The sequence below is a fragment of the Ictidomys tridecemlineatus genome (genome assembly GCF_052094955.1).
Source record: "Ictidomys tridecemlineatus isolate mIctTri1 chromosome 12 unlocalized genomic scaffold, mIctTri1.hap1 SUPER_12_unloc_4, whole genome shotgun sequence".
In the NCBI taxonomy this organism is placed as follows: Eukaryota; Metazoa; Chordata; class Mammalia; order Rodentia; family Sciuridae; genus Ictidomys; species Ictidomys tridecemlineatus.
In genome coordinates this window covers 556,678-570,112 of record NW_027520962.1, presented here as the reverse complement: position 1 = coordinate 570,112, position 13,435 = coordinate 556,678, and the positions used below count along the sequence as shown (strand labels likewise).

The 13,435-nt window shown below is 48.8% G+C and overlaps 1 protein-coding gene across 1 annotated transcript in view; it reads right to left on the bottom strand.

The window, feature by feature from the left end:
* Positions 1-10,773: 10,773 nt before the first annotated feature.
* The window catches only part of LOC144372325 (acyl-coenzyme A oxidase-like protein), a 105,660-nt gene continuing 102,998 nt past the window's right edge, over positions 10,774-13,435 (bottom strand). The window contains exon 10 of the mRNA XM_078035708.1: positions 10,774-10,812. Coding sequence (XP_077891834.1) covers positions 10,774-10,812 — 39 coding nt within the window. The remainder of the gene's footprint in view (positions 10,813-13,435) is intronic.

Genomic DNA, 13,435 nt, shown 5'->3' with positions numbered 1-13,435 from the left:
CCAACCTCAACAGGAAGCAAAACCTAAGTGATAAGCCACCTCAGGGAATATGAAAAGAGCTGTCTCAGCACAGTTCGGCATTGGGCTCACTGCAGGTGACGCAGAGGCTGCCCCTTCAGAGATGCCCTGCGCCCCCACAGGCTCCGCCCTGTGTGTCATGTAAAGGCTGTAGCATGTTCTTGATCAGCAGGACCTTGGAGCCACATGTGAGACCAAGTGGATTTCATACAGCAAGTTGCCAACAAGGAAGGCATGTAGTGACTGGAAGGAGGCAAATCTAGAACTTTCTGTGGCTAGTTTACCAGAGCCTCCAGTTCCTCCTTGCCAATCTAATTATGCATCACAACTCCAGAGAGGCCCTGCAGGAGGGAGCCCAGATCAGAAGCCAGGTTTACGGCAATGTCATGGACTGTCAGCCTGTGAGCCAGGTCCGCAACACGTCAGCGTCCCTCCAGACAGAAGCTCAAGCAGGTGCTAAATGAACTGCCCGACCAACTGCAGACTCAGGCTTGCCACCCACTGGGCCCTGCAGTGCAGTCAGCCTAGGGGACCTGGGGAAGGCAGGAGCAGTTGGTTCAAACACCGCTGGAGTCTACCCGGGCTTCCCCCTGCCTGGCCGGGCTGCCCTGACCACTGCCCTGAACAGAGCTGGCCTGGTCGCCGCCCTGACCCTGACAGCATGGCAGCCCCTTTCAGCATGGTAATGAGCCTTGCTGTTGGGCTTCGTCCAGCCTCATCTCCCTCTGCCCTTGGCCACTTGGTCAGCGGCAGTCAACCAAGCGGGAGTCGGAGTAACACCTGCTGCGATCGCCCAGCCAGAACGCGGGGCAGCTTTCTCACTGGTGAGAGCTGTGAACAGCTGCACCCCATTCCCCGTCTCTGGGGAGAGGTCAGCAGCGAAGAGTTTTCCAGATGGATGAGATGAGCAGCGCCTCCTGGAATGTGACCTCGGGCACCTGCTCCCGCCCCACAGAGGAACAGAAGCCAAGCCTGTCACGTCCTCCCAGCACCCCCGAGGGCTCAGGGCACCCCAGACTGGAGAGCCGACTCTAGCGGCCCCTTGCATGCTCTTTGCCTGGCAGCCTGTAGGTGAAGGACAAGGTCAAATCTGACCGCCTGGGGCTGCACCGCCCCAGTGAGAGGGCCTCCCTGAAGCCCCATTCCATCTGCAATGTCCACAGCTGACATAAGACGGGACTGCACCTGTGTTTACGTGGAAAGCCAACAGCTTGCCCTTGCTGAAAGTGATAAAGTGGGCAGAAACATGAACTTGAGGCCTCACCCGGGGCCCATGAGACGGGCATCATTCCAGATGCAGAGCCCGCCCCAGACACAGAGGCCCTTGGAAGACAGAACCAGAAACACGGCCTCAGACAAGGTGGCTGCACCTTGAAAAGTGAAGCTGGGGCTCCTACCTAAGCTCTCCTGGGTTCCAGTTCACTGACGTCATGTCATTACAGCAAATTTGCCCTTTTCGGGTGTCAGAGTTGGATGAGTTTGGGGGAAACGCAGGTAGTACTGTAAGCATCACAATCAAGGCTTCAAATGTCACCAGAAGTCCTCAGGCCATGTCTGGTCAGGCCCTCCGCCTGCATCTCTTCTCCTCTGTAGGTTTTCCTAATTGTCCTAAAAATGGAGTCACGTGGTGTGTGCCCCTCGGAGTCTGGCTTCTCTTAGCCTCGTGCCTTTTATTGCTGGTGGTGTCTGATGATGTGGGTGTACCAGTGGGTCACCTCCCAGTTGAAGGACACTTGGGAGTGTTATCAGTGTGAGGCTGCTATGGACAGAGGTGCAATCAGCATTTGCATACAGGTTTTTGCGTGGACAAATGTTTTCACTTCTCCTGCGGAAGCATTTAGAAGTGTGACCCCTATTGTCATAAACTACCCAAACATCTTCCCACAGTGGCAGTGCCATTTTGCCTTCCCACTAGCAACAGGTCAGGGTGCCAGTCACTCAGCAATTCACATTTTCTGTTGGCTGGTTGTGGTCTGGAGGTGTTTCTTGGTAGGGAGAATATTAGGCTTTAAGCCATTCTAATTTACAGTGTGCATAATCACCTTAATTTGCATTTCCTTAATGATTCATAATATTGGAGCATCTCTTCATGTTTTTATTTATGATCCATATATCTTATTTAATGAAGTATCAGCTGAGGCATTTCTGCCCATTTATTAAGTTGGGCTGTCTTGTTTTCCTGGTACGGCTATGAGAGTTATATACATTATGGATACAACTCTTTTATCAAGTCTGTATTGTGCAACTATTTTCCCCCAATTTGTGCCTTGTTGTGTCATTGCTTAGCAGTGTTTCTCAAAGAGCAGATGTTTTTAATTTGGATAAAATAACATTTTTACTAACTTTTTCCTTTATAGTTGGTGCTTTCTGTGTCTGAAGGAACCTTTGCCTTACCCAAGTTCATCAAGACTCTTTCTTACGTTTTTTTTCTAGAAGGTTTTCACATTTAGGTTTTAAGTTTAGGTCCTGATCCCTGCGTGTCCATTGCTATACAAGTTCTTAAAAATTTGGTAAGGGTCTTACGTACATAAATGTCTCATTGACCTGTATGTCTCTCCTTTCCCCAATACAGCACTGAATTGATTACTGTAGCTTTATAGCAGGTCTCGAAAATAGGTCCTGTACATCTAGTTCTTTTCCTTTTCGAGATTGCTTTGGCTGGTCTAGTACTTTTGCCTTGACAAATGTTTTAACTGACTTGTCAATGTCTGCACTAGGATCTAAATTTGAATGGTGTTGAATCTCGAGATCAATTTGATTTGAGCACCTTATTCTTCTAAAAGTAAATGGGTCGTTCTTTCAGGAAGATATCATAAAAGAAAGACCTCCTCCGCGACCCTCCCAGGCCCACAACATTCACGTAAGTGGCCTTAGCTGCAGCCACGTGCTGATGTGCAGGGGCCTGTGTGGAGCGGGCCCTGCAGTCGGCCTTTCCCCCTGCTGCCTGCAGTAAAGAAGAGGTGGAGTCAGATCTGACTCTGACACCTGACAAGGGAAAGGAGGGGGTTCCCAATCAATCTTGGGAAAGGAGGTGACATCCCAGGGTCCACAGGAGGGTGAGTGGGAGTTCACTGACGTGGAAGAGAGGAGGGAAGTACATTTTCCAAAGGCAATAGCAAGATCAGGTGGTGGGGACAGGAAGCTTGGTATGAGGTGGGAATGGGGGCTCGAACGCCAGGCGAAAGCCCAGGACTCTGACCTCTGGGTGTGGAAGCTGTGGGGCTTCGGAGTGGAAGGAAATGATCAGATCTGAGAAAGTCCCCCTTCTTGGCAGGCCAAAGAACCCCTGGAGCTCACCCTGTGGGTATGACAGTGAGCAAGCTTGAGTGGTCAGACCAGAAAGTTCCTAAAGGACAAGGCCACGCTCCTGGTAAAGAGACAAGGGGTTACAGGAAGACCAGAGGGGCACAGGGAGACACATCCATCTACTCCCTCACTCCCCCAGGCCCTGAAGAGCACCTGTACTCTGCAAGCACACCCACAACCCCATGCCAAGGTCCAAAGTGACACACACAGCAATGTAACCTCAGCCTTCAAGGGTCTCATTAAGTAAGACCATGGGACCTGGACACTCTGAGTATTTATGGTCTGCCATTTGGGGGCAATATTTATCTTTAAAATGCAACCTTCCAAACGACGGCTTTGCTTCTAAGATTATTTAAGGTTAATAATTTCTTGGCGACTCTGTACAAATCTGGTCAGAGCCTCATTGTGAAGATTGGAAGAGAGACAGATGGAACAGTCAGCCAGAACGTCAGTGACAGAGACATCTATTCCCTGGAAAGGGAAAAAAGGGCAGAAAGACATTTTTGTTTATTTTTACAAAATTTGGAGAACAAGAGTCTCCCCCAGCTGTCTCCACAAGATCAAACCAGCTGCAAATGGGAATCGCTAGGTATCTGCCAACACTTGACCTCAAACTCCAATAGGCCCCATGGCCCTGCTTCTGTTTTTCCCTCCCTTTACGTTTCAGGATGACAATTCCCTTTGTTTCTTGATGCCACCTGTCCCTTCAATAAGCTCTCTGATTCATTTGCCAACTTCAAACTCCACTTCTAATCCAAGTCAGAACACAAGAGTCCACGACCCCTTCCCTTCTTCCTGGGCCATCTGGGCTCATTCAGAACACACACACACGTGGTCTTGGGGTGACAGCTTAATCACAGGTCCTCAAGTTCCTCATGAGGACGTGGCCACAACAGTACCAGTCGGGGACCGCCAAACTGCATGTAGACACACTCCCGCTTCTCTGGGGGTCCCCAGTTCTCCCTCCCCCTGCAGCTCCTGGGGCACTGGAAGCCTCCCAGGGAGGTGGCACCTATGACTTCAGTGTCAGGTTTGGACAGACCTCAGTGCAGACCAAATGGGCTTTTCTTAGGACCTGTGAGAAACCAGCAAGGACCACTGCTGGGTGCTGTCCACAAGTCACACCCTGCGGACTTCCATTGAACTAAAGCCACCGAATGGAAAATCTGCTTCCTTCCTCATTCACTAAAGAAAGACATCAAACAGAAGCATCCTGTTATGGGTAGTTCTCTCATCTTGTCCCCGACTTTCATTAGCTTTTCTAAGAAATATGGGCATAAGCAGCAGGTGCGAAAATTCCACACTGCTGGTTTACGTGGCCAGAGAAGGAGAGCTAAGGGGAGATGCCCCCTCTGGCCCATTTCCTCGTTCCTTATCACCCCAGGGGTACCACCAGGAGGGACTGTGTTTCCTCAGGCAGGAAGAACAGTTAACTCTTTCAATCTTGTAGAAAAAGAAAAAAAACAAAACAAAACAAAAAACACCCACACAGTGGGGAAATTGTTCCCCACTGTGTGGGCGGTGGGGCCCCAAGAGTTGTTATCTGCAAAGGGCACTTCTGGGGGTTACCCAGCTGTCACCACTGTGTGGATTCCACCTGAAAACCTCAAGCCAAACAGTGGGGAATGAGCATCAAGAGTCAATTTTCCACTCCGCGAAAATGACTTGACTTCACAAAAATAAATTTAAAAGGCAGGATAATAAATGGCGCACAGTGGGATCTGGTATGAAATTCATTGTCAGTCACGGCTGACGCTCTTCTTGCTTCCTGTGTTTATGCTGTCTGAATATGACCATGGTGGCCTCACTTCCAGACCCCTCAGCACCCTACCTACACCAGGTCTCAGGGTCTCAATGACACTCACACGATATCACCCCCCCACACACACACACCTCTCTCTCTCTCTCTCTCTCTCTCTCTCTCTCTCTCTCTCTCTCTCTCTCTCACACACACACACACACACACACACACACACACACTGCTGAACCAGGCAGACAGAACTGGAATAGCTGGTCTAGCTGGAGTTGCCGGTTTCTGGGGCAGAAGTGGGAGGAGGTATGTGTGCAAATGTGTGCAGGGGTTCCTACCCTGAACACTGTTCACTTTAACAAGGAAGATCGCACCCCTGCACATGCACAGGCATGCACAAGGCAGCCCTGGGGCTGCCACGCAAGGGCCCCTCTTGCTCTGGGGTAGCTCTGCCCCCACTCCACCCTACGTCTGTAGCAGCATGAGGGTGCTGCCTGCTCATCAAGATCAAGATCAAGATTCTGGAGACTCTTTCCCCTCCTGTCACACTCAGCTCCTTTAAGACCCCCAAATCCACTCCTCTGCAAAAGTTAGTTCTGTCATTCTAGAACCACATTTGCCTCCTCCCTTTTCCCCACCTCCACCTCCATCTATTCTAGAGGTCAATTGGGGTTGTCTCCATCATTACTCTTGCCCTGGCCCTTCAGTTAGAACTTTAGAAACAGATCTGGCGATTCAAACCCCAAGTCCCAAACCTGTCTTCCAGAAGTAACCTTCCTCACATGAAGAAGACCTAGGAAGCTCTCAATCTCAGCATCTGGACTCTGGGTAAACATGACAAGGAAATGGGAACCATTTCTCAATAGCAAGCATGAACCTTTGAGTGACCTGGAACTGCGTAAGCATGAGGCAAACGCCATTTTAAGAAGTAATCAAAAGGAAAACAGCGTGGCTACTCCTCAAAAGACTAAACTTAGAATTACCCTAGGATCCCGAATCCCACTCTGGTATCAGTGAAAAGAGGGACTCAAACAGGTATTCCCACACCCATGTTCACAGTGGCCAAATGGCAGGAATAACCCAAGCACCCACTGATGGATGAATGAGAAAACCAACACGGTACATACGTACAATGGAATTCACTCACCTTCAAAAGGAAGGAGATTCTCACACATGCTACGACACGGTCAGGTCTTGAAGACACTATGCTAACTGAAACAAGCTAACGAACTTGGACAAATACTTATGATTCCATCCATGTGAGGTGCCTAGGGTAGGTGAATTCACAGAGATAGAAAGTAGAATATGGTGGCAGGGAATGAGAAGACAGAGAAAAGGGAAAGGGGACATTTAGTTTTAGTTTGGTACGACAAAAAAAAATTCTGGAAATGAATAATGGTGTTGATTACACAAAAATGTGAATGTACTTTTTGCCACTGAAGTATAATACTTAAAAATGGTTAAAATTATGCTATGGTTTCAATGTGCCCCTTTCAAGATTTGGATGTTGAAACTTAATGGCCAATGTTAGTATTAAGAGGCAGGGTCTTTAAGAGGTGATTAGCCCATGAGGGTTCCTCCATATGAATGGAATAAAGGACCTTATTAAAATAAACTTGCACTAGTGTTGGGCTATCTTGTTCTTCCTCCTTCTGTGAGGACATCATGTTGTGAGGACACCATGTTGCTCTCTCCAGAGAATGTGCCATCTTGGAAGTCTGCCATCTTGGAAGTCCGCCATCTTGGAAGTAAGGAGCAGCCCTCACTACACTCTGAATCTGCCTGAACCTTAACCTTGGCTTCCCCAGAACTGTGGGAAATACTTTTCTCTTTATAAATTACCCTACCTATAGCATTTTGCTATAGCAGCATAAACAGACTAAGACAAATGTTAAGCTTATTTTGCGAAAAACAAACAAAAGGAGAGAAGTTTCAGTTACTACAAAAAAGTGAAGGAGACTTGAAAAGAAGGGACTTAACTAGAAACTCTCATCCTTCATCTTCTTCTTCCTGAATGAGGGGAGAAGTAGGTGGCAGGCTCACATCAGAGGGCCAGAAGAGCCACTACCAGGCAACAGTGGCCTGCAGGCTTCTGAGAGAAAAGGCTAATTCCTCCTATACCCACAAAGATGGGACAAAGGACATGGAGAAGGAAGGGCAGATGGCACAGGCCTGACCCACAGATGGCTCTTCAGGGACACCTCCACAAGTGACATCAATTCCTGGCAATTGAGGCGTTCCCAAAGGTGGGTTTCCTCCCCACCACAAACTCACAGATGCCTCAGGACTTCCTGGAGTTTTAAAATAAGAATTCTTTCTACTTCAGAAACAATTTTCGGAGAACACATCCTTTGGTAATGAATGCCCTCCATGTCTCCATAGTATTGAGGATGTTAGTTCTCAGACAGGTCAAGGGCTCAGTAGCCCTCCGCATCGTGGCTTGTGTGCGTCAGACAGCTTTGCTTTGACAGAAGCCCAGTCAAGCTCCAAAGTCATCTCTTAACTACTATAATCACTTTCTACTCATTTTTTTCTGTTCCCAAAGCCCTCCGACTTATGCAGGTGACACAGCTGCTCTAGGGCATGTCAGACCTTGGGCCACAGAGCACATGAGCATGACACAAGCTTAGTGACCAGGCAGTCACAGCGACAGGAGCAGGCTCCATGACTTTAGCCACAAGAGGAGCAATTCCAAAGCCCTAAGCTCTCTGAAAAATGGCTTATCAGCTGTCACCAGCTCCTTCACTATAAGGCAGAGGCTTGACATGGTGGGCCTCGGGGCCACTGTCCTCCCATGCCTGGCACTAAGATGGCCAACACTTTCAGAGTCATACCACCTGCACTCAGGCCTTCCGGGAGCCTGACACAGCCTCAGAGCTTTTTCTATAATATACACTTTCCACCACAGCCCCCAGGATAGGTACATCCAGGTAAGAAGTAAGAGAGGATCAGAGAGGGTAGGGAATTTGCCCAAGACAAACTGGAGAGCAGATTGTAGAGCCTAAGACGAGACAGACAGGCAAATGTCCAAAAACACTCGGCTGGTGAGAGGCAGAGCGCACGGGGTGAACCCGGGTGCTACCGACCCCCTTGACAGCCAGTGGCTATTGGCCAACTGATTTCTTGACAGAGTGTCATGAAGGAAATGCCTCAAACCAGGGAGGTTGACGCACACACCAGGGACCAACCTGAGGACTCAGAATTGAAATTTCCCTCCATGTTCCCAAGTCTGAAGTCTGAAGCAACATCAGGACCCGAAGGTTGGGCAGGGAAGTGCCCACAGGGCCCTGAGGGCTGCACACCTTCCCCTGCTCACAAGAGCCGACTCTTGGCTCCTGCAGGCCACGGCTCACAATGTCCACTTCTCTGCGCAGCCTTCTGACCACTGTCTCCCCACCACATTGCTCAATGAGGTCATGCTGCTCTGGGGAAAGAGGAACCAAAGCAGAAGGTCCATGACAACTTGGCAACCCCCGGGCAGCATGCTCCTTCCAGTACTCAGCAGCACCTCCAGCCCCAGGAGGAGGCAGAGGCAGCCACGCCCAGTGGAGGGCAAGGAGGCAGTCTCCCTTCCGAGGGAAGACCAGGTTCAGCCCAGGCAGGCGTCTCCACCACGCACAGGGAGCTGGTGGCAACATGAATGACTTCAGGCCTCCCCTCTGGGTTCTGGAGGGGAGACAAATCTCTGCCATCGGCCTAGTCGTGACAAGAGCAGGGACAAAGGTCCCAGGCAGCCTGCCCCTCTCCAGCTTTGCCCTGCTCTGCCATCTTACCCAATCCTAAACCGCAGGGACCAAAGACCTTCAGCCTGGCAAAGTGCGAACGAGAAGGCTTTATTCCCAACCCACCTATAGACTGAGTTTCCACACAGCCACGACTCTCCACAGAGCCACAGGAAAGCAACCCTAGGCATCTCGGGAAGGAGCCAGGTCTCGAGTGCCATCTTGGCTTTCTTAGAGGAGGGGCACCTTTGGCTCCTGCCTTGAAATGGGCTGCTCCCTTCCTTGACCTGCAGGACACAGGTGACAGAGAAAAACGGAGCCCAAGAAAAATCAGCCTCTCCTGCCCTCTCCCTCTCCCCACCCCCTCACCTTTCTCATTCTGGAGCAGTCCACATTTAGAACACTCTAGAAAAAGAGCCTCTTGACAGTTGCTGAGAGAACACTTCCAACCCCTCGCCCCAGAATGACACACCAGGTATCCCATCAGCTTTGGGGTCCTGCGTCCACGCCACATTTGCTCAGGCACCTTCTCCCCACAGCAGCCTGGCTATGTGACAGGGAATGGCAGGCCTCTGCAGGACAATGTGCTCCCACAGGTGCAGGGATCGTGCACACAGCAGACCTAGAAACACAGGTAACTGAGGGCGCCGGACACACTACCCTAAGAGGTGGCACCTTGGAGAAGATAACAGAAGAGGAAGGTCGCTCTCACGTTCCCACCCTTCCCCTGAAGCAGGTGGTAAAGCATCTTGGATGGGGCCCTGCTAGGACCTGGCAGAGCATCTGGATGTCTGAAGACACAGGAACAGGGAAGAAACTGAGCAAACAGAAAGCCAAGGTGCCCTGTTATTACCATCAGATCACACCCACTTTCCAACGTTGTCCCCACTTCCTTATGAAGGCTCCTGTGTCATCCATGAAGTAACCTGGTAGGCCCCCTCCCATTACCTGTCTGCCATTGTGTGGCTCAGCCATGAGCCTAGTGATGGGTAGGGGAAGACATTTCTTTGCCCCTGCACAATCATGAGCTTCTCTGAGGCAGCTTCTTCCTCAGGCCCTGGAAATGTCTGACATGAACACTTTTCCTCCCACGCACTCATCCCAGGAGTCCAAGGCCAGGCCGGCCCTCTGCCTTCTCATATCTGCACAGAGCCAGGGTCTGTCTCTCTGGGTCTCAGTGATTATCTGATTCCACATTTAAATTGAAACCATGCATACAGTTTGTTACAGGCATTTTAGGAGGTGAACTTGTAACCCTCTGGATTGTTTGTGGAGAGTTTGTGACAATGTCCCTTGAGCCCTAAGCCTTTACCCAAAGGTGATTCTTGGGGAGGCCATGTGCACAGTTTGTCAGCACTGCCTGTCGCCCTTCACTGGGGTTGGCTCTTACTTTAATTCAGTGTATAATACATGCTGATGCTTGCAAACAGGAAAGAGTTTATTCTAGAATGCCCGTTTGTGGTAGGAGAGTGCATTAGATAGTACAAGCATTTTCATAAACTTGATGCAGTTGAGACCAAAGTAGAAATCCTGCAGCAAGATGAAAATGGAGGCTTTTTGCCACTGCCAGACATGGCAAGACAAGAGGAAGAGGCCCCGTGGGGATGGGGCAGGGGCTCGCCTGGCCTGGCCTGGCCTGGCCTCACACGCAGGGCACCTCTGATTTTGGTTATTACTCTTAGGCAGGTGACATTACTCAGAAACCACTTCTGTGTCCCTGCTGTGGAGCTTCCCATTTTTGTGTTTTAACAGAAATGTTCCACCTACCACCAGTTTTGCATAGAGTCCTTATTCTTCTGAATAGCAATTTGCTCTTACCAATTAAGCACCTAGGACAATTTCATCGGTGCCATTAACAACATGGAAGAGCAGCCACCAAAAATAAACTCATAAACTCTAGGACTGGAACAAATTAAAAGCTCCAAACTAGTAAGCACATTTCTTTAAAAATAAATAAATAAATAAATAAATAAAGCTTTATCTGTGGCTATAGCGAATGGCGATGGTCAACCCAAGCTGTAATGAAGAAGAGAAAGCAGCATAAATTAGTTAATATTAAGGACAGGTTGATTCACAAGAAAATTAACTCAATACAGTCAGATATTTCTTAAAAGATTCCTAAAATGCTCTGTTGCTAATACTTCATAAGTAGCACATTTAATGATAGATCTTTAGTTTCGACTTTGCTTTTAAGTGATCGTTGTGTTTTGAAAAGGTCTTAAAGAAGCCTAAAATATTTCCTTATGGGTTAAAGAGAAAGTGTCCTTCATCAGGAAAGACGTCCCGAACGGGGCTCTTTCAGCTCTGCGTCAGCAGTGGAAGGACTGGAGGCAGCCTGTGGCTAACTGCAAGGTTTACATTGGGACAGCAAAGCCACCAGGGGACCCCTCACTGCCTCCTAGCCCCAGGAACATCAGTGGGGTCCAGGCCACCAAGGAGATGGGCCCCCTGGGAAAGGTCCAACTCAAGACCCAGCCCTGGGTGCAACAAAAAAACTGAGCCTGAAATGCTCAGGTGACGTCAAGAGCCCGTGCAGGCCACTGAAGAACACAGCAGCAACTGCAGGCTGAGGTGAAGCTGTGAATTCCTCTTTTCTCTGTAGGGAGGGTCATGGAAACCTCCTAAGCAAATGTGGAGGGTCAAATGCTAAAGCCTGGGCCACAGCTAGTTCACAGTGGACGGTAGATTCTGAGACTTTGAGCCTCAATTTCCCCATCGGTACAATGACCAAATAATTAACTTCTCACAAGAAATGTAAGCATGAAGCAACTTTTCTGCATTGGTGTGTGTGTGTGTGTATGTGTGTGTGTGTGTGTGTGTGTGCGCGCGCGCCAATCCCCAACAGATAAGGAAAACTACAAATATTTATTTAGCTATTGCTAGTAGCACAATATATAGGCAAAACTTTAATTATGAAATGCCGCAGTCCGGCTGCAGCAAAATAACCAGGGGGTGACAAACAACTTGTGTACGTTGATACAGCAGGAGTGGGAGCTGTTTATTGTAGGACAGGAGGGATATATATACATTCCACACAGCTTATCTTAATTAACATAAACTAGATACAGCAGTCAACCAATAAGGAATCTCCACACTTAATGGCTCGCTGGAGTTGCTTCACAAGCCACTCCCTCTGGCAAAATGCCAGGCGCCATCCTGACTTGTTTACAGACTCTGACAATGAAAATGTTTCAAAATTTAATTATTCCACTTGTTTTTAGAATTTTGAAAGTATTTCACCATGGAACAAGCGATCATCACTGCCCAACAAGCTTTATTCACATAGGAGCCGCACAGACCTGTCCAACTGTCGCACTAGGAACTTAAAGCTCATAGCAATTAAGAGCCCAAGGTTGTCTATAATATCATTTCTTTGCAAAAGGTCTAAGTTGCACCTTGAAATCCCCAAATATCATTTGTGGTGTCCTTGATATCCCCCTGTGTGGGGGGGGCCATGTTTATGGCACTGAATGATGCAAGATGTCAGGCGGGACCCCAGGCAGGGGGTGGCTGGGACAGGCAGGGCAGAGAGAAGGGGAGGGAGAACAAAGTAAAAGTTGAGGTAAGAAAGTCCAATGTTATGGTCCAGTGGGACAAACGGCAGAGTCCCCGGATGTTGTTGGGCTGGCTCAGCTCCATAAAGACTCCCCAAGTGTTACCACTGCAGGCACCCAAACGCAAGCACCAACCAAGGTGAGTCACCGAGAACCAAGGAAATCACACTTAAATTTACAAAAATAATGTGCAAAAGTGAAAGCCTGGAAGAACACATCCAGTTGATTTCATAGCACACTCGCCTGAATGTATTCCATTATCTATCTCAATTATGCAAGGAATCGGTTTTCTTTGAGATTTCAGCAAATAGAAGAGAAAGATGCCTCAGGGACTGAAGAAGAGGAGGAAATTACTTTGGGAAAGAAAGAAAAGCTGAAACTGTAGCCAGAGAGGTCAGGATGAGCAATTTGCAGATTTTACATGCTGCGTCACTTTACATTTCCTGCGGTTAGAAAGTTCTGGCTTACAGTTGGGCTAATTATAAGATAATTTTACTGACTGAATATTTTGATAAGCTTTGGAGTACAGTTTAAAGGGTGGCTTTTCCACAGTTGAAAGATAAGCCCGTGCTGGAGCAGGGAGAGGAAATGAGGGTGGGAGGGGAAGAATTAGAAAAGCAAAGAAAGTGATCCTGGGGCAGCTGAGCTGCAGAAAGGGGCTGGGAGGTTAGTCTTTGGCAAAGGTGAATTTCAATGAAGCGTTTTTATTCATCTTTTCCTGGCTTCTGAATCAAACGTATCTGATTTTATTGTTGCTTTTAAAAGAACGCCTTTATACGGACAGCACTGTGAATCATGGAAACTCCAGTGGACAGGGTCAGTTCACACCCAAGGCCAGACCAATCGAAGGCCTCTGAAGCCCTCGGTGTGTGCAGGCCGTGCTAGGGATCAGGACCGTGGGGCACAGGCAAAAGGCCCTGGGGCTACACTGGAAACAACTGGACGTGGGCCAGAACAGGAGATTTTAAATGGTCATTCTGAACATGGCTGAAATTACACATAGAAAGCACTGATCCAAGCAGACAGCCCTGAAAAGGGTTGGAACAGTACAGGAAAGTTCTTGTGGGTCTTGCTTTGAAATCACA